Below are 20,714 nucleotides of genomic sequence, written 5' to 3' on the forward strand. Positions count from 1 at the left end.
GCATATATATGTATATATGTGTATGTATGTGTGTATGTATATATTGCATGTGCATATTGTATATTATTATTGTATATTATAAATAATAATTTGCACATATAAGAAAAGTTAACAAAAAGTCAATATGAATAAGTTAAATATGTAAGTAATGAATTTGTATTGTGATTTTAGTTATATAAGTAACAATTTGATAACAAATTTATATTTTGATAAGGATAATTATATCAGTAATTTATTTATATTTCTGTATGACACAGATTAAAGGTAATAATTATAGTTAGAATAATTATAAATAATAATTATAGTTAGACAAATTTAGGAAAATGTAATTAGAGTATCTGTATGGCTCAATATGGAAGCTGGTTAATAACTAATAATTGATTTATGGAGAAGGGGTGGGATTAAATAAGTTTATACTTCTTCTCAGTCCTTTTCAAATATGTAAATCAAGGTATCAAATGTTGACAATTTATTTTTCTTATGCTTTTCATTGTATGTAAATATTACTTGTTTCTGACTGTCCACTTGTTGGTATGATCATTCTTTTTCTTTATTTATTTTCTGTATTCTACATGTTCGAAATAAATTTTGAAATGAAAATGAAAAATTATATGAAAAGCCTCAGGTATGTTTACAGCCTGAGAAACAACAGCAGCCCCCAGGAAGCAGTAGTGGAGGAAGTATTCACATCCTTTAAGTAAAAGTACTGTATGTTAGTGACATTAGCTAAATGTACTTAAAATGTTATAGAAAAAGTACAGAAAAATTACCCCCATTGGTGTTATACTATTATATTATTGCTGATACATTAAATTGCAAGTAACCTAGCATTTTACTATTTCAGCTAGTCAAGGAGGTGCTAATTTTAACATATTCATATAGCTCATATTAACAATGTATCACATTATATACAGTATATATCAGAGGACTTGTATGTCAAATTTTAATTGTAACTATAAATAAATAAATAAATAGTGGAATAAATAAGTAAGTACAATGTTTTCCTCTAAATTAAAAATAATATATTTTTTAAATACTCAATATTACAATTTGTTCTGAGCAGAGGTTTAGATGAAGGACTACACCACTTATATAATATCATGACATTTTGTTGCCTATGTGTATACTTTTAATGTAGAAAAAATACTGGCTTTTATTAGACTAGAAAAGGTTTGTTGGGACTGAAGACAGGAGCTTTAGGTGAGCTAAATAGTACTCACCAAGGCCTGAAATAAGCCTCAGGCTGCCTATAAATACCTCTGACCTGATTCAACACAACCCACCAGATGTGCCAAAAAAATTGCCGTCACACAACAAATGGCAGCAGGTGTGAGATTCCCATTTACTAGAAAACCTTCAGGGGTAAATCAATTAACAAGGGCCTCTCAGAAAATACAATCTCAAAAAAAAATCTCAATTCTTGTGAATCAACAATAGGCGTATAATTCTTCCTCACAGCTGTTTTATTCGTTCAACAACTCACATTACAAATACTTCAAATGTATGCATACAGTTACAAACAGTTGGCAGCAAATGAATATATGACATTAGATCTTTGTTTTACTTCAATACTACAAACCAACTATAAAAACTGACGTCTGTATTGTAGCGTAAATTAATCAGGAAGAAAATATAAAAATTGGAACTTACGTATAAATGTGAAATGACTTAATAAAAATCAAAATGATATCAGGTAAAAAAAAAAAAAAAAAAAAAAGTTAATAAATATAACCTTCCCAGCATACAATTAAAAACTATTGAAATTTTGCAATCAAGTAATACTAACAGACATAATAATCAATATTCTTTTTCATCTGAAAATGTGGAGCACAATACAGCAATTAGAAAAACTAGACATCAACGAGTTTAACACATCACCCCAAAAAATATAACAAAAATCTGATCAAAATGATAGTTATACATTTCAATTGAAAATATAGCAAATGCTAAATACATTATCGACCTAGTATATACAATGTTTTCAATCACAGTAGCATGGTAGTAGCAAAATAAGTAAATAAGCACAAAACTAATGTTTAAAAATAAATTCAGGTATAAATTAGTTTGTTTTTTTCTTGCAGACATCAGCATGAACAATAGGAAACAAATAATGTGTAAATGACTGCATGGTTTATATGGATTAAATGACTTACACTGCGGAGACTTGTTTCTGGAAAGAATAAGTATTGCACATAATGGCTCAAAGTTAACTTGCAACATTAAATCACATTCAGGTTATGTCCCAAAGCATGCCACATCACAAAGGGGGTCAAGTGATCAAGTCTCCTCACGCTATGTCCTACTGAGTGTCCTCTACATTACAAAAACGCATCCAAAGTGTTGTCACTGTGTAGATTGCATAAACATCATGTCTGTGTAAGGAAGGCAGACTCCATCATGTAAAGAGAGGCTACAAGAGAGGTGATCTCAAAGAGAGAAGGAAAAGAACGTTAAAAAGGAAAAAGGAGATCTAGTGCATTACATTAGGTCCTGCATTAACACTAGCCATGTTATTTCTGTATTACATTATGCATGCCAAGAATAAGTAGAACTTACAGGCAGTCCCAGAAAGAGGATCTAAATATTCAAACAGCTGATATCCACTCCGGTGATAGAAGGGAAGATTTCACATTGACCAAAGCCAAAACATTTACCCTATTGATAATCTTATTGACTACACCTAGGAGCGAAATATCAGAATATACTTTCAAGACTATCAAAATCAGTTTAGAAAGGTCTTGTCATGCCTTAGGATCCTGTAATTATGTTTATTAGGACAGAGGAGAATCCATATATGACTGGCTAATGATAGCCTTATTTTCTTTTTTTTTTTAATCTACAGAATCACACCAATGCACCAGACAATTTTCAGATTTACCAGCACTTAAATATATAAAAGCTAATTGAAAATTATATTAATATCATTCATTTTCTTTTTTAAATTAAGTTTACCATAAATGCAGATCTCTTAGTAACAAAGGTACAAAATTATTTTTCACCAAGTGAAAAAAATGAGGTATTGCAAAAGGAGTTCTCCCATCTGTGAAAAATGTGCCTAAAATGACTATTGAAAAAAATATTTAGAAAAGTAGTGCATAATAAATGTATATATGTTCATGACAAAATAATCAGCTATAAAACACTGTACAAAAATCAGCAGGCCATGTATAAAATAATATCTTTATCTCTGTGACAGCAAATTCTAGCTACTACCATATCCAACCACAACACTTGTGATAGAAGCTCCAGTCATGGTAGAGCGTGCAGTGGTACACCATGAGGACAGCTCAGGGAGACTGGACTGTGCATTCCCATTAGTTTGTACTACATTAGCATGTTAGCTTCCAGTGCTAATATCCCTGACAATATAAAGTGAGCAAATACTACTGCCAATACCTGAGCCCTGAGGGCTGTGTCTTTATTAGCCGACACCCACAAACCGAAACTCCAGACAACTCCAGCCTTTCCTCCGCCGAACGGCGAGAGGACACATTATCCTGAAAACCCTCAGATCAACATCTGCTTTTTGATGATGCGTTTTAGGCCAATCTTTGGTTTGCCCTTTCTGGTTACAAAGTGTCGACTTTTAAACCAAAACCTAAAAACTCATGCCAGCAATCGAAACACGTGTGCCAGACTGAGGGGAGATTTTGTTTTGTGACGTGGCCAGATGCTATACACTGAGCTTTTTTGAAAAACTCAATTGTCCGACCGTCTGAAAACGGTGTTCCCTCCTCTGTTCAACCCAACCATTTGCGCTCAACCTTTGGTAAATGGTACAGTTGTTCTCTAATCCTGCAAGCAAAAAAGTAAGAAAATGCACCCTTCTTAAACTCAACTTCCGTAGTTAGTATACTGATTTAGGTATGATGAACCTCACTTAAATTTTATGTTACTCTTGACAACAAATGTAAGCAGCTTTGCCAGCTAACACCAAAAGAAAAGTACAGTCAAGTCAGAAAACATCTAAATCCAAATCTAATGCATCCATATGCTCATGCACACTTAAAGTCAAAACATAAATGGGATTTCACTCTCTTCTTAGCATTTACTTCTTTTAGAAGGCCCAATTAAAAATAAAAATAAAAAATAAATTAAGTTTTTTTGTTTTTTTTGAAACTTTAAAAGAAAAGTGCATTTATTTTTCATTATCGTAGCCCGTACCCCCTTCCCTTACTACCCCTTTCTTTCAATCCCTCCCATGATCCTGCATCGTCTCCCTCCCGTGCCCTCTCGCCTCAGTTCCAGCGGAAGGAGATGTGTCGTGGTCGGTCCCCTCCCTCCTTCACCAGCGGCTTGTGGAACTCGCGTCCGGCCCGGGAGTGGATGGCTGCCCAGCAGTACTCGCAGTAGTACTGCAGACAGGTTACGTTGGCGCAGAAGAAAGGAGCGAACTTCCCCCCGCAGCGGGTGCCCTGGCACTCATCACACAGCTGGTCGTCCAGGACATATGGCTTCACTTCCACCTGAGAACATGAGAGATGAAATGGAGGACAGGAAAACTGTTAAAATGGAGGATGAGAACAAATTTGAATGCATGGAGGGCAGCGTGTCAGATTAATATTTGATGATTATCCACTCTTCATTTTTTAAGATCTGAACAGGAAGCTGCTAACGTCAGATGGACTCACCCGTTTATCAATCTCCCCGTGCTGCAGCTGAACAAATCGGGCACTAATGGCTGCAATGTAGCTTTGCTGATTGGAGAAGGCTACTCGCCCCGCCCCTTTCGGATACTTGAGTTCAGGGTCTGTGTCAATCCCGGCGTAACACACTCCCCCATACAGACGGTCCATGATCATGGCGAGCTCCACTGGAAGAGCAATACACATTGCAAGTTAATGGGATCAAAACAACCTCTAGGAATGCAATACATTTAAGGGTTACCACACACACTTACCTGCACGGAGGGGACGAGGGACACCTCCTACAAAGATAGTTTTCCTCGGGTCCAATGGCTGAGAGCCGTCCATTACAAAGTCACTGTCGTTTAGGTTCCAGGGCCGGATCTGGACCTACAAAAACAAAACAATTTCCTCTCAGTCAGGCTCTACTACATTCTGGATTGTGAAAATGAAAGCAGCTTGCTGCTCATGTAAAGTGGATTAACACATTTCTTTGGTTCAATTTGGCTGCTATTGTAGGATGTTGTTGTTGGTGGCCGGGGATTTTTACAGGAAGCCTCTGGAATGACGGTGAAATACTGCAGATGCACCAACCTTTTTTACTTTGTCACCGTTTGTGCTCTGGGGCAGAATACTGCAACGTCTACGTAAGAGTACATGATATAACTGACTAAATAAACTAACAAAACAAACATTACAGTTGAAATTAGCCTCTGATTACTCGTGATTAGTACTTCACATGGTTACCAGTCTTTTTTTAAACTGAAAATGATGAGTGCACTACTGATGGATTACCACAGCAAAGCCCTCATTTTGGCAAACAAAACAAATAGAGCTGTACTGAACATTCCAGTTTTCTGAGATACAATGATCACACGCACTAAAACAAAGACGGCTTGTGCGAGTCTGATTTTAAAAAGGGGAACAACACCCAAATTAAGAATTCCAATATTTTATCTCCATGGACTATTAAAGTTCAGTCAATATTTTTTGAACATGAGCTACTCTCTCAAAGCCAGAAACCAGAGAAGTAAGTCTTAAACTTGTGATGTCATCGGGTATAAAGTCTGGAGTTGCTCCATAGACAATGAATGGGAGACTGATTTTGTGGACCAATGGAATGTTTTCTTTTTTATACCCAAATGAGCTTTATTCTATTGCAGTGTTGTCAGTTGTGAAACAGAAAATGTTCCCCTATACTCAAAACACTCCCCATGGTGCTCTCAGTGTCATCTATAACATCTTTCCCAATTCATTGTCTATGGAGCAGCTGCACACTTTATACCCTATGACATCACAAGTTTGATTTTTAGCACTCTAGTTTTTGGATTTGGAAGAAGAGTTGTTCGTGTTTACTAATATTTTTTGGACTGTCTTAGGCCGTAGGAATAACATGTATGAATTTTGAAAATGGGCATACTTCCCCTTTAACATTTGTGTTAGTTTTGAACATGCTGGGCAAGACTGATAGCAAGCATGTAGCAGCTAAACAGAATACAACACTCACAGGCTTGTCTTTGATGGTGGGACTGGAGACACACAGGTACAGCTTGCCGTCCTCCTGAATGCAGGCGTCGATCAGGGCCTGAACGGAGCTCTCGTCTTGAAACAGCAGGAACGCGTATCCTGGAAAGGTCGGATGACGGAACAATGAGCGTGCACAACAAGCAAATACTCATCAACGCGCAGTTGTAGAGTCAACACGCTGTCAGGAATAGGATGTTCAACTGGTTTGACTCACCTTTTGGTGGGAAATAGGACTTGCTCTCTGCCTTGTGAGGCCAGTCAACAAACAAGTGACCAAATCGGCGGAAACTGGCCGTAATTTCATCTGAAAAAAGGAACTCAAATTAAATCAGTAAAGGGATTTTGTGCTGCCTTCAAAACCAAATCACGTTTTGAGTTTCATATACAGTATAGCTGAATTGAGGCACTAGAGTTGGAACATTACAAAATGTGTAATATTACCACTTTACATCACACTAGTGCTGCAATGATTAGTTGTCAACTATTAAATGAATCACCAGCTATTTTCTGTTTGAGTCATTATTTTAAGAAAAAAAACAGTCAAAGTTCACTGATACCAGCTCCTTAAATGTGAATATTTTCTGGTTTCTTTACTCCTCTATGACAGTAAACTGAACATCTTTGAGTTGTGGACAAAACAACACATTTGAGAATGTCATCTTGGGCTTTTTTCACCACGTTCTGACATTTTCTAGACCAAACAACTAATCGAGAAAACATTCAACAGATTAAATCGACAATGAAAATAATCGTTAGTTGCAGCCCTACGTCACACTTTACAATCAATTCTCACAAATGATAGTAAAATCTATTTCTGCCATACAAAACGTATGGATACCATTGAAAAGAGTTCAATAGTTTAGGTTTGTTATAGCTTCTGATCTACAAAGCAGATTAAAAGCATCCTCTGTAGCCGTAACACGTCTTTACCTTCATCTATGTCTGGGGGCAGCCCCCCAACAAACACTTTGCGAGAATATCGCTCGACACGTTCACCATTGAGGTGGGGGAAACAGTGGGCTGAACCGAGGCCAGCGAGCCCCTGGTCACCGGACTCGTCCTCTCCAAAAGAGCGCTCATCCTCCATGGGGAATAGAGACGAATGGCCTGGTGGAGAGAACGATCTGGATTACACATATTGGTTCACCAGCAGTGAGGTTGAACCACAATTAATATTTCAACGAGCAGGGGATTTGATTAGATGTAAATAAAGTCAAGAAGTACATACAAAAGCAGCCACGATTGCTATTATTGATGACGCAGTAAAAGCACGATTATTAAAACTAATAGGTCTTGGCAGGCAACATTGGAAGGCTTTTACGCCAAAGGGGGCGAAAACCCCGACAATATTCGAGGCAGAATAATCAGTGACACTGAACAACCAAGCAGACAAACATAGAAGCAAAACCACAAAGTCATAATTTCAGGGGTCAGGGGTCAATACTGCTTTCTAAATCACAGTGGAGAAATCAAGACACATTCACAAGCTTTACCTCGTCTTCTGCCATAACTTCTTGCTGCATGTGAAACAACACAAAACACTCTTGAAATGGCTTTTTTTGAGAAAAGGCACAAAGTAAAAACAGCGAGTAAAACACTGCCAGGGCTTGAGATTAAGTTGTTGGATCACCAACCAAAATGGCTACTGTATTTTAAAGTAACAACCACTTTGAATTTCTACTAGCCGATATGCTTTTTCATCAAATGTATCCATTTAAACCTTAAAGGGGACCTATTATGCTTTTTCCCTTTCCTTTAGTGTGTCATGTAGTAGTATAGTAACGCCGAAGGTTGTTACTCTCCCCCACAGGAGCACTGCTCCTGAACTGCCTGAAACGTCTTGCTAGAAGTCCTGCCATTTCTTCCGTAACGTGGTGATATCACCAATTGACACATTTTGCCTAGTGGCTAGTTTGACACGTCCTCAAACAAAGCTAGTAAAAAAGGGAAGTCCGAAGAGCGTTTCAGACAGAGGGTCAAAAAAGAGGTGCAGCCGGTATGAGAAAAATATATTGTTTTTTGAACATTAATGCGTGCAAACATGTTTTTAGTAGAGAACAAAACTACAAGTATGCACCTGAAAAAGAGCATAATAGGTCCTCTTTGAGGGGAAAAAAGAGACACGAATCTCTCACATCTACTTTCACCTGTATCCATAAAGTGCAATTGATACCAAAGTGGTTTCAGTAAATCTATATATTATATAAACTACAGAGAGAGACAACATGGCATGTAATCTTGTTGGGTCTCTAAACTAGAGAGTACGGTCTAGACCTGCTCTATATAAAAAGCGTCTTGAGATAACTTCTGTTATGATTTGACGCTATATAAAAATGAATTGTACCCCACACTAATTGAATGCCTCATTAATCACTTGTGTATTAAATCAAACTAAAGCTGACCTGCATTTCTACTAAGATTTTCTTGTGCTACACTTTCAATACCTTGACACTGACTGAAGAAACACTGTGTGAATCAGTGTCTTTGGAAATAACATGCTCATCAATATGCATGGAAAAAAATTGATGACTGGATTTTCAATAAAACTACAAACATAAATACAACGTACAAACGTACATCATCTGCCTCTGACAGCATACTTGTGGGATTATTTATTTGCTCTTTGCTGTATCCTAACACCCCCTGACGACTGTATACTCTATATCTCCTACTGGAAGAAGCCGGTCTGCTCTGGTCTCCTTTTAGTCAGCCATTTTGGCTGTGTGTCACAGTGACTAGCACAGCAGTTTAGAATGTTATAAAACAATTAAACACTTGTTTTATCTCTCAGTGTGGTTATGTAACATCCAGAGGTTTCTCTTTTTTTATTTTTATTTTATGTGAGCTCACCGAATTCCTATCAATTACATTTAAATAGTAATGAAGGACTCAATCTCGATTTGCGTTCTTTGAATAAATATTTTTTTCTGCATTTGGCACACATTAATTTCAAGCCCTGACTTCTGCTGCAGCACTGCATATTTGTATGCATGTCATTTACATACCATTCATAGGTAGAGGCCCGTCTCCACCCTGGTGAGAGAAGCTGTAGCGTCCTACGAGACAAAAACAGGAGAGGCCTCAGAACACCATGTCATGACATTTAACTCCTTTCTCTCGAGTATAAAATGTCTCCCCAACCCATTGAAGTTATGCTGGAATGGTTTGCGGTAATGGATTCTGTTTCTGTGTCTATTGGAAAAGGCCCATGATAGCACACATCGGAAGTAAAGTATGAAGAATTTGGCAGACAAATGAAATAGTGCCTCAACTGCATATTCTTACATGTAAACAAAAGTGCATGTTAGTGTCACATCACGTGCTAGAAAAAAAATACAGGAAGAAGTCCAAGAATGTGTGTTAGACTTGCAAATTATTAGCGGATATTATTATGGAGGAAGCTGTAAATTTATAGCTGTAAAAAAAAAAGAGAAGTTTCAAAGAAGGCTCGTGCATCAGCTGGCCCAGATTAGTGTCAGCTGGCTGTGAAGGAAAAATGGTTATTTTTAAGATTGACTGCAACAAAAACTGAACCGACATGTTTTATTAATGAGAGTTAGCTGGGATCAAAGAGTCTCCACCCGCAAAGATGCTGCAGGTGATCGTTTTCATGAGTCATGTACTGTAACGCAAGACTGAACTGTAACAAATCTGATTGGGTCTCATTCATGATATGTTCATACACCTGATTTGACTGCAACGTGTGTGTTTCGTACCGATATGAAAACAATATTTTTGAGAAATATAATCTTCTTTTTCTATAAAAAACCTTTTTGTCACTTGACAAAAGAAGCCATGTTTCTCAAATGTCAAATTGTTGAGACTAAAGCAGCCAACAAATGCCCGAATAGTCTAAAATGTGCAAAATTTTGATTGAAATCATGGAACTATCTGATCCAAGAATCTACGCAGGCAATGTCAGGCTTTGGTGCATTTTGATACTCACTGCTGTGGATACATTTTGGTCAGTACTTAAGAGGTATTGATGTTTGATATCCATCTCTGCTTATATTGCATTTTAAAAGGAGCTCAAAAGGGAGCATTTCTATTACCTCTCAACGGCTTTCAACATGGCGGACGGCGAGCCGGTGACTCGCAGCTAATGGTGCTAACAGCGTAACATTGCAAACAGTGTTAACCTGATGGGGAACCATAGGAAGTGTGTTGCGCTACGTATGAGAGCAGTGCAGAGCAGTGCAGAGCAGCGGCCGTGAGCTAGCCAGTGGGATTCGCTCTCATGCACTAAAAGCACGCTCAGCCGGCCCGGCGATGTCAACAAAGCGTGGAGAAACTCGGATTACAACACACACAGAAAGGAGAGTGACTTCATTCTCTGCTGAAGTTAGACATTACTCCTCTATATCTTTACATAGCATAGTTGTTTGCTGCTATATCAATGTTTTGGTTATCGAATTTAGAACTTTTAAAATCACATTCTATTGAAATTAAGACGGAAAAAAAAAATATATAGGGAGATATATTGGTACTGTCCAATACTCAAAATGATATCATACATTTGGGTAGTACTCCCTGGTCTCAGTGTGAAAGGCAGTATCCTAAAAATGGGTAGACAAGATAGCAAAAGATTAAAAGTAAGATTGTATACCTGGTGCTGGGTATCTAACCTCAATACCTTTTGAGTGGCAACCAAAATGCCTGTAGCATCCTTTTGGTGTCATTAAACCAAAACTGAGGCATCATATTGGCAACCATATTAGAATGATACCCAGCCTTATATTCACCGCAATACAGTGGTGCAGGAATGATTCCTAAAACCCGGAAATGAGTTGGCATTTTACCACTGCCGGTTTCCTCCTCTGGAAGTCAATGGGTTTTTAGTTAGACGCCTGAAATAAGGTCTGTGGTTAACACAAGCTGAAGCTTTTCTTCTACAATATAAAATACATCAGTAAATATCCCACTCTTGAATTTTGAAGCTTCTATGTGTCTTAAAGAAGGCGGTTGCTAACAAGTGGCTAAATGAGACAACATGATGTCATCACGCCGACTCTTTACAGCCTCATTGTGTATACTCACGCTCATGTGACCATTTATAGCCGAAAGCTAGTTAGCTGTTGTGGTGTTCATTTGTGGAGGTTATTTTGCTGAACGAAACGTGTAAGTATCATAAACATTTGTTTGCCGCAGAGCTTATTTTCTGCAATAATCCAAGACACAATGGAAAAATCTCATTGGCTTTTTATCAAGGGAACCAGGGCGATGCCAACTTCCTGGTTGGCCTACAAAAATACGTCATCCCTGCACCACTCTATAACACTGCAGTAAACATAAATTTGATGAAGCTCATTAATATTTAGGATGTGGTGGCGCCATTTGTATGTTAGTCATGGTGTTGTTGCAAGACAAAAAGTCTCAAAAGCATGACAACACATGCAACTGTATTAACAAAGATAAAGTAAGTAATCACAGGTAAACACTAACGCAGACAGGTTTTGGGACCCAATAAGATGCATTCAAAACTGAAGTCCTGCTGTCAACACAATCAGCTGTCAGCATTGTGAAAATAATACTCAATTTCCACTTGCTGTCAAATACACGCAACAAACGGCCGTATTTATCTACAGCCAGCGGTGGGGAAAGGTATCCTTTCCTCACTATTGTTAGTGTGGGAACCAACCTTTCAAGGAATCCTGCTCAGCCCTCATAATGTCAATCAGAGAGTTCTCCAGAGAGTGCATGCTGAAACCATCAAAGGACCGCGTTCTCTCCTGCTGAAAGAGAGGAAGACAACAATTAGCCTCCTCGTTTCCCACATCACCCATCTAAAGCAGCACAAGCTGCAACAGCCCTGACACAGTTTACTATAATGCTAATAGCTAATAAAAACTGCAGAGAATATCCCCGTAGAGACCGTCGGCAGAAAGCACTGTAAACAAAAAATGGAGCCCAGAGTATGTTACACAAAATCAACTGCATATCCTTGCAATCGAATCACATCTTTCCACTGTATCTGATAACATCAGATAAGAAGATGCGCTACTTAAGGGGCTAAAAATGCATCCTTCCACTTGGCCGATTTCAGATCAATACAAATTGTAATTGAATAGCCTTAAAGTAAAAAGATATATTAGCATTTGAATTCCAAAAACACAGAAAATCCATGAGGCGTAATACGCAACACAAGTGAGGGCTTCACTGTTTATGGAAATGGGTTGAGAGCACGCAAAGCTGCAGTAGAGCACAAGACTTCTCAAATCAGGACAAGAGGAAGGCCATGTGATCAGAGCAGATGATAACACTGCTCTCCTTCAACGCAATGATCTAGATAAGACCTCAGACATGAGCACACACAATAAGTTTCAATTCATCCGTTCAGTTGGCTTAGCCGTCACGCGTCCCGTTTTGCTCAATGGCTTATTTGTTGCATTTGATACAGATGAGCGTGTTTAATAGGATTAACATCATTTCTATGGCGGTCACACTAAAACTAAACTTAGTTCTATTAGGCGTCACGCCTAGTATTGCCGTAAACACCGACCTGAGTATTACCTGTGATATTCTTACCTGGAAAGGGTAGACACTGTCACTGCGGCTCATGCTGTCCTCCACCCAGCCCTTGTGATTGAAACCAGAGCTATTTCTGGGGAACTTCTGAGAGGGAACCTGCAGGGTAGTTAGATGAGTTTCATACAAGTCTACTGACCAAATCAGATCAATTAATGCAAATATCTGCTAAGATATATTAATGTTTGAGATGAATCATGACAATTTCATCTACCTGATTGTTGGGGAAGGATTTCTTCAGTGGGGAGATGGAGTTAAGACCCGTCATCCCACCGCCTACCCCCCGCCTGTACTCTCGAACCCCCTGCGTGCCTCCCCAGCCACCATACCCACCGGGGCTCCAGGAGGTGGATGTGGGAGTGGATGGGCTCTGGTAGCTTCCCCAAGGTGAAGGGGGTTTGCTCTGGGCGGGAGCGAGGTGGGGCAGCTGGGTGAACGGTCCGGTGCGGTGGGGATGCGGAGGGAAGGAGGGCTGGGGTGGATGAGGGCTAGCTGGGGAGCGCCGGTGCTGCTGTGGGACCCCCTGACCGTGGGGGTGGTAGTGCTGGGGGTGAGGTGTGGGCGGGTGGTGCTGGGAGACTGGACCAATCTGCGGGGAGAAACTACCACCCGCTCCAAAGCCAGGCCCGGCGTGGTGGGAGAAGTTCTGGAACAGCAGGGGAGGTCCGTTGGCGTTGGAACCGGCCGGGCCGAAGAACCCTCCAACGTCCTCCCCGACCACTGGAGACTGGGTGGATGGGACAGCAGGGGACCAGTTGTTAAAACTGGTCAGCGAGGATGAGGAGGAGGTGGATTGTGCACAGCTTGTACCCATTCCCAGGCTGTCCTGGTAGTCGAACCCGCTTAGCACAGGGGACTCCATCCTCAGCTTCTCCTTTCCGCCACTGCTCTCCAAAGAACCCTTCTCCAGTGGGCCGTCTTCTGGAAGAGCTCCCTCGAGCTCACCTAGGCCTCCCACGGCCTCCTGCTGGCCCGGGGACAGGGCCTGAGGCTGCTGGGCCTGAACCTGAGACTTCTCCTGCATGTCCTGGAGGTCCAAAGCCTTGGACTTGTCTGACTCGAGAATCTCATCTTGCATGTTACTGTGTTGGGCTACGGCGGGGAACAGCCAAGCGCTGCCCCCATTGGTGGAGCAGGTGTTGTTGACGAAGGAAGGGGGGCTGGGGGGGTTGGAGGGGTGGTGAGGGTGCTGAGGTTGGAGGTGAGGTGGGATCCTTACAGGGAAAGCAGATTTGTTACCGCTGCTGTTCTTCACCAGAACTCCAAACCCGTAGTCCCCCATTTAAAGGACACCCCGGTAAATCTTCTAGTCACTTTTTGTGGCTTGCAGCGTCTTCTTTATCCTAATATGTGGGGTTTGAGGGAAGGGAAATGGGGAAGGAATGGATGACAAAAAAAAACATAAGGCCTGTTACACCTCAAGTTGTGATCTGGCCTTCTATCTAAAAAAAAAAAAACACAAAAATAAAACACAAGCCTTCTCCATATACCCAGTGAATGTGCTTGGGCTGCACCCTGTCTGGTCTTGTGATGCAATCAATGAGATTAAATCATTGACTCGCTTGGGCCATGGGAGGCCTTGGATGAAATATAACACTCAGGATAGCAGAGCAGAGCAAGGCAACACACGGAAAACACCCAGCCTTAACCAGCCTGGCCTGGTTGAAGCTTACGTCTCTTTAAAGGTCGTTACGCAGCTAGCGAGCAAGCAAAGCTAACAGCTGCTTCCATGTGCCCTATTAATCATGCAGCAGTCATTTTTAAAGTACGTTTTCTCTGCATTACATTTACGCACGACGCACGAGAGCTATGGTGGCGCACGCAGCAAACACGCACACACTTACCAGAATAATCTGTTTTTGTGCAGCAATGACCTCCTCATACAAGCAACCATTTAAATACAGGAGGAAATGTTGATGACGACAGCGTTATACCGACGACAGGACAGGACGACAGGCGGAAATTTACCAGGACTATCATGAGTGGGTTAGAAATAACATGGTGTGTGGCTCTTTTAGACGACCTCGTCTGGTTTCGTGTCCTGTAATGTTCAATGTCACACAGCCTAACCAAAACCTTGTCATTATTATTTTTTTTTTTTTTACATCAAGCTGTTACAATGTGTCCACAAACAATGTTGCAGTGTAGTGTTTGCGTTGGGTGAATAGCTACCTTCAGTTCGGCGTCATGACCTTTATGGTTTTAGATGTTGCCATATTTTTTTTTTAGCGTTTTCCCTTTTTCTGCATTTCCTAGGCAGCAGCCAGCCGGTGTAAATGGTTCTCTTCTCTCTCTTCTTCTTTAGATGACAGCTGGACCAGTCGGGAGACACTTCCGTCTATAAGCCCCGCCTCCAGACAGCAGCCACCAGCCACTGTGTTGTCAGGATTTCCCCTCACATGCACCGCCCAGTTTGTGCTAAGAAGCTGACATGTGATTGGATGATTTTGCTGTGGTGGGTCACGCCCACAGCACTCCTTCTTCTCAATGAATGGCACATCATGCACTCAAGACCTCCCAAATAAGGATGCCTTGAAATCAATGGGAGGAGTTGTTGTAAATGTAAGGGAAGTACATTAAAGACCCAAGGCAAATTTCTATCTCAACCAAGACCAAAACAATTTTTTTATTATTGATTTGATATTGATTTATTTTCATAAAATAAGGACACTGCATTATGTTTTCTCCATTTAAAGGCACCCTAGAGGGCACCGCATCATGTTTTCTCCACTGGAAGGGCATCCTAGAGGGCACAGCATCATGTTTTCTCCACTGGAAGGGCATCCTAGAAGGCACTGCATTATGTTTAGGATGAAATATTCTGACTTTTAGGTTTGCTAAAAATCTGACATGTGATTGGATGATTTTGCCGTGGGGGTCACGCCCACAGCACTTCCTTCTCTCAATGAATGGCACATCATGCACTCAAGACCTTGAAAATCTTGTTGTTGTAAATGTAAGGAAAATACATTAAAGACCCAAGGAAATTTCTATCTCAACCAAGACCAAAACAATTTTTTTTATTATTGATTTGATATTGATTTATTTTCATAAAATAAGGATACTGCATTATGTTTTCTTCATTTAAAGGCACCCTAGAGGGCACAGCATCATGTTTTCTCCACTGGAAGGGCATCCTAGAGGGCACAGCATCATGTTTTCTCCACTGGAAGGGCATCCTAAAAGGCACTGCATTATGTTTAGGATGAAATATTCTGACTTTTAGGTTTGCTAAAAATCTGACATGTGATTGGATGATTTTGCCGTGGGGGTCACGCCCACAGCACTCCTTCTTCTCAATGAATGGCACATCATGCACTCAAGACCTCCCAAATAAGGATGCCTTGAAATCAATGGGAGGAGTTGTTGTAAATGTAAGGGAAATACATTAAAGACCCAAGGCAAATTTCTATCTCAACCAAGACCAAAACAATTTTTTTATTATTGATTTGATATTGATTTATTTTCATAAAATAAGGACACTGCATTATGTTTTCTCCATTTAAAGGCACCCTAGAGGGCACCGCATCATGTTTTCTCCACTGGAAGGGCATCCTAGAAGGCACTGCATTATGTTTAGGATGAAATATTCTGACTTTTAGGTTTGCTAAAAATCTGACATGTGATTGGATGATTTTGCCGTGGGGGTCACGCCCACAGCACTTCCTTCTCTCAATGAATGGCACATCATGCACTCAAGACCTTGAAAATCTTGTTGTTGTAAATGTAAGGAAAATACATTAAAGACCTAAGGAAATTTCTATCTCAACCCTCAACCAAGACTAAAAAAAATAAAGCTATTTTCATAAAATAAGGACACCGCATTATATTTTCTCCATTTAAAGGCACCCTCAAGGGCACCTCATCATGTTTTCTCCACTTGAAGGGCACCCTTGAGGACACTGCATTATGTTTTTCTCCATTTAAGGGCACCCTAGAGAGCACTGTATCATGTTTTCTTTACTGGAAGGGCACCCTAGAAGGCACTGCATTATATTTTCTTCATTTTAAGGCACCCTCAAGGGCGCCTCATCATGTTTTCTCTACTAGAAGGGCACCTGGACACTGCATTATGTTTTTTCCATTTAAAGGCACCCTCGAGGACACCTCATTATGTTTTCTCCACTGGAAGGGCACCTTAGAAGGCACTGCATCATGTTTTCTCCACTGGAAGGGCACCTTAGAAGGCACTGCATTATGTTTTCTCCTTTTAAAGGCACCCTCAAGGACACCTCATCATGTTTTTCTCTACTAGAAGGGCACCTGGACACTGCATTATGTTTTCTCCATTTAAAGGCACCCTCAAGGACACCTCATCATGTTTTCTCGACTAGAAGGGCATCCGAACACTGCATTATGTTTTTCCATTTAAAGGCATCCTTCATGTTTTGAAGAGGATGAAATATTCTGACTTTTAGGTTTGCTAAAAATCTGACATGTGATTGGATGATTTTGCCGTGGTGGGTCACGCCCACAGCACTCCTTCTCAATGAATGGCACATTGCACTCAAGACCTCCTAAATAAGGATGCCTTGAAATCAATGGGAGTAGTTGTTGTAATGTAAGGAAAATACATTAAAGAACCAAGGACATTTCTATCTCAACCCTCGACCAAGACTAAAAAAAAAAAAAAAGCTATCTTCATAAAATAATGCAAAGGGTTGAATCCAAGGTTTACCAGTGGTATTTGCATTTATTCCAAATGCAGATCAGTTAATTTGCCTAAGCAAATATATTCTTCCCCTCCACCTCAGCCTACAGCTGTTGTCCAGGATTGGTGTGTTGTGTATTAGAAAGGCCCTTAAAAAAAGCAATGGATTAGATAGATAGGTAGAAAGATAGACTGTTATAACCTGAGTCCATAGCAAAGTACTGCATAGCAATATCATTAAAATAAGCTGCTGCTATTTTCAGCACATAATCGAGCTTGAGAGCTTGATTCATTTTACTTTGGTCAGATATGTGCTGTGCTCTGATCATACCATCATATTATACCATCACATACAATATAGTCTCCCTCATCTGATGTCTACTTGCAAGTCAGAACCTCACATGGATGTGCTCTCTCCTTTGCTGAAGCCAATTCATTAAAACCTTAATGGTCCTCCACCAGGAGAGGAAAGAGTATCTTTTTCAATGGCAGTACTCCTGCTAGGCCTACAGTATTCATTACTCAAGTGGGAGTAAAATTACTTGTGTTAAAGCTAATCAAGCATTTAAACAGTCACACAGTTCATCGTGGTCACTATAAAAGGGCATATGTGAGGTCCTGTCTCATATTAACATGAATACTTGAACATTCCTGTGCAGTTCAGTAATGCTGTTATGACTGTTGACCATTTTGTCTCTGAAAGCATGAGCAAAGGTTGCCTTATTGAGGAAGAATATCTTCGTGATTGTGCCATAACACCACAACTGTAGGCTGTTGGGTGACTTTTTACCTAAAAGCAATTTGAGTACAACCCTTAGTCAAAATGAACGGTAGACTTACTGGTTTTACAATGTACTAAAAAACTACCTGAAAGAGCCACTCAGTTTCAGTTACTTGTTTCAGTTACTTTCCACCCCAGTCAGAGTATTATCTACCGCCTGCTTGTTGAGTTAGACTTGTAAACATAGTGTTCCAGTCCCCCAAGGCAGACCCACCCTTCATTTGTATCCTATAGTAGGCCTAGTAGCATACATCACCCCACCCTGCTCCTGTGTGCAGCAGGGCCTGTTGGGGTGGTTTAACAACACACACAACAGTGTGTCATGAGCTTCGGGTTTATTTTTATAAATAACAGACTGCTGGTCCAGGTGTTACTGGTTTGATATTCTCAGGCCAGTATCTACCAACTCATCGAACCATGAGCTGTGGTACTCTCCAGTTAGTACAGTGTGTGCATGCCTAAGGTTGAGTGTCTGTGTTGGGATCCACCATCTTATGTATGCTGCTGCCTGCTGTAGGTCTTTTGAGGCTGACGGTAATTTGAGCACAGCGAGTTGTGTCAGCGTTTTCTTCCCTGAGAGCAACACGCTCTGTATTCCCCAGTGAAACAGAGCCTCGCTGATTAGGTTCCACTCATTTCATGCAGCTAAACAGGTATGAGTATTCAACACACAGTATATAACATCTTTGTTGTACCAGCTTTAGGTAAATATAGGACATTGATCTTTCTGAGGCCCAACAGGAGACAGAAATGGGGTGCACCCTTTCACCCTGAATGGTTCTTTAATGATTCATCCATGGAACTTAGGCACCCAGTCATTAATTCATTAGTTCACACTGGAGCACAGGGTAGATGTTCACCAAGCACCCGAGCTCAGGTTTCTCTGCTCGGAGGCATAGTCTCTCTCTGCTGCTCAGATGTGATCTCCGCTGCCTCCATATTGATAGACCTAGTTGCCATACCAACCATGCAAACTGGGAGATTTCTAGTCCAGCCGGCAGCCCATTGTTTGACCAAGAGGTCGTCCATCTCAGACTCAAGGCATTGTTACAACAAGCTGAGTGTGACGCAGCATAATTTCTCCCACACACTATAATCCCAGTATCAAACTGCACTCTGTGGCCTTTCTTATCAGCTCATGTATGATACATAAATGTGCCACTCGCTCGCTGCAAAGGTTGATCTATTGCAGTAATTATAACTTGTGTTTGATAACGGTGCCAACGTATTTAGAAATTAGTTTGGAATATAAAGACAGATACAACTGGAGTAAGATGCAGTCATCTATTGCAGCCTTTATGACACTGCATCGTGTCTTTTCAATTTTAAGGCCACCCCAGTGCACTGCATCATGTTTTCTCCATTTAAGGGCATCATTGAGAGCACTTTATCACATTCTCTCTATTGGAAGGGCATCCTAGAGGGCACTGCATCATGTTTTCTCTACTGGAAGAGCACCTTAGAAGGCACTGCATTATATGTTCTTCATTCAAAGGCACCCTCAAGGGACCTCATCATGTTTTCTCTACTAGAGGGGCATCAAGGAAAGGCACTGCATTATGTTTTCTCCATTTAAGGGCAGCCTCAAGGACACATCATCATGTTTTCTCCACTGGAAGGGCACCCTAGAGGACACTGCATCATGTTTTCTCTACTGGAAGGGCACCCTAGAGGACACTGCATCATGTTTTCTCTACTAGAAGGGCACCCGGACACTGCATTATGTTTTTTTTTTCCATTTAAAGGCACCCTAGAGGGCACTGCATCATGTTTTGAAGAGGATGAAATATTCTGACTTTTGGACCATAATCTGGGTCTAATGCCAACATTTTTTTTCACCCAAACTTGTCTGAAATACTGACTGAAATAACCCTTATGACATCACCAGGGTAATTTTTTCAAGCTTTGGAAAGCTCCAGTAGAGCCATAAAATACATCATACTGTTTTCACATAGAGGCTGAGTAGTACCCCTCGTGATGACTAAACTCATGTCATCTGTAGTGTCCTCCTTTAATATGAAACATAATAGTAATGCATCCTTGTTCCTTATTAGATTGTTTGGAGACATACTGTTCCAGTGTGCTTCCTGTAATCGAACAGAAAGTCGGGTAACAGGAAGTAAAGACACTTTAGATTCACATTCAAATCTAAATCTGAGACATCAAGTACTTTACCTTTTTAACTATTCATTTCAGCTTTAAAAGCATTTGCAGCTTCAATCAAGAAACTCAACTAACCCCTATTAAAAATCAAATACTTGCACCTGCTCCCACCATCTGCCTTTAGGTCAATAAAAAGAGAGATGTCACCACCCAGTGGTCATTTAGTATCACTACACACTCAGAGATGACTTTTTAAGAGCTGATGAGGCAGATTCACATTGAACTGATGGTATTACAGAATATAATATATATAATATAATATGTTATGTGTCATGTAGTCTTTTTTCTTCTCTGCCACACTGGAAAACAATTTGAAAAAATGAGGGCAGGATTTGGGTGTCAAATTCCCATATATGGCCACCTCAGTACACTTAACTTGACCCCAGAATGACTTCAAGCTCCAAAACAACAGTTGTAAGTCGACCTTTAAAAATGACAACAT

At 40.5% G+C, this 20,714-nt stretch overlaps 1 protein-coding gene across 7 annotated transcripts; it reads right to left on the reverse strand.

Moving 5' to 3' along the window:
* Positions 1–1,442: 1,442 nt before the first annotated feature.
* Positions 1,443–19,561, reverse strand: LOC119494368 (cytoplasmic polyadenylation element-binding protein 4-like). Of its 7 annotated transcripts, none has more exons than XM_037780202.1 (12): positions 19,557–19,561; positions 12,892–13,689; positions 12,678–12,776; positions 11,791–11,884; positions 9,158–9,208; positions 7,646–7,669; positions 7,083–7,259; positions 6,367–6,456; positions 6,133–6,251; positions 4,901–5,015; positions 4,632–4,813; positions 1,443–4,466 (listed from the first exon to the last, which is right to left on the reverse strand). In XM_037780202.1, the coding sequence occupies exons 2-12, from the start codon at positions 13,537–13,539 to the stop codon at positions 4,239–4,241; spliced, it is 1,827 nt and encodes a 608-aa protein (XP_037636130.1). In that variant the 5' UTR covers positions 13,540–13,689; positions 19,557–19,561; the 3' UTR covers positions 1,443–4,238. The 7 variants fall into 7 exon arrangements, with proteins under 7 accessions (XP_037636130.1, XP_037636129.1, XP_037636126.1 ...); XM_037780201.1 differs by having other exon boundaries at positions 12,892–13,937; XM_037780198.1 differs by lacking the exon at positions 19,557–19,561 and adding an exon at positions 14,850–14,999 and having other exon boundaries at positions 11,791–11,881; positions 12,892–14,020.
* Between the last annotated feature and the right edge of the window lie 1,153 nt (positions 19,562–20,714).

The sequence above is a fragment of the Sebastes umbrosus genome, chromosome 9 (genome assembly GCF_015220745.1).
Source record: "Sebastes umbrosus isolate fSebUmb1 chromosome 9, fSebUmb1.pri, whole genome shotgun sequence".
NCBI classification, from domain to species: domain Eukaryota; kingdom Metazoa; phylum Chordata; class Actinopteri; order Perciformes; family Sebastidae; genus Sebastes; species Sebastes umbrosus.

Bases quoted from the DNA above. Each gene is read 5' to 3' on its own strand.
- LOC119494368 (XM_037780196.1), bottom strand. From the start codon at position 13,959: ATGGGGGACTACGGGTTTGGAGTTCTGGTGAAGAACAGCAGCGGTAAC. The intron at 7,260-7,645 runs GTAAAGCTTGTG...TCTCTCCACCAG, and splicing joins AAGTTATGGCAGAAGACGAG to GCCATTCGTCTCTATTCCCC. The intron at 6,252-6,366 runs GTGAGTCAAACC...CGACCTTTCCAG, and splicing joins GTCCTATTTCCCACCAAAAG to GATACGCGTTCCTGCTGTTT.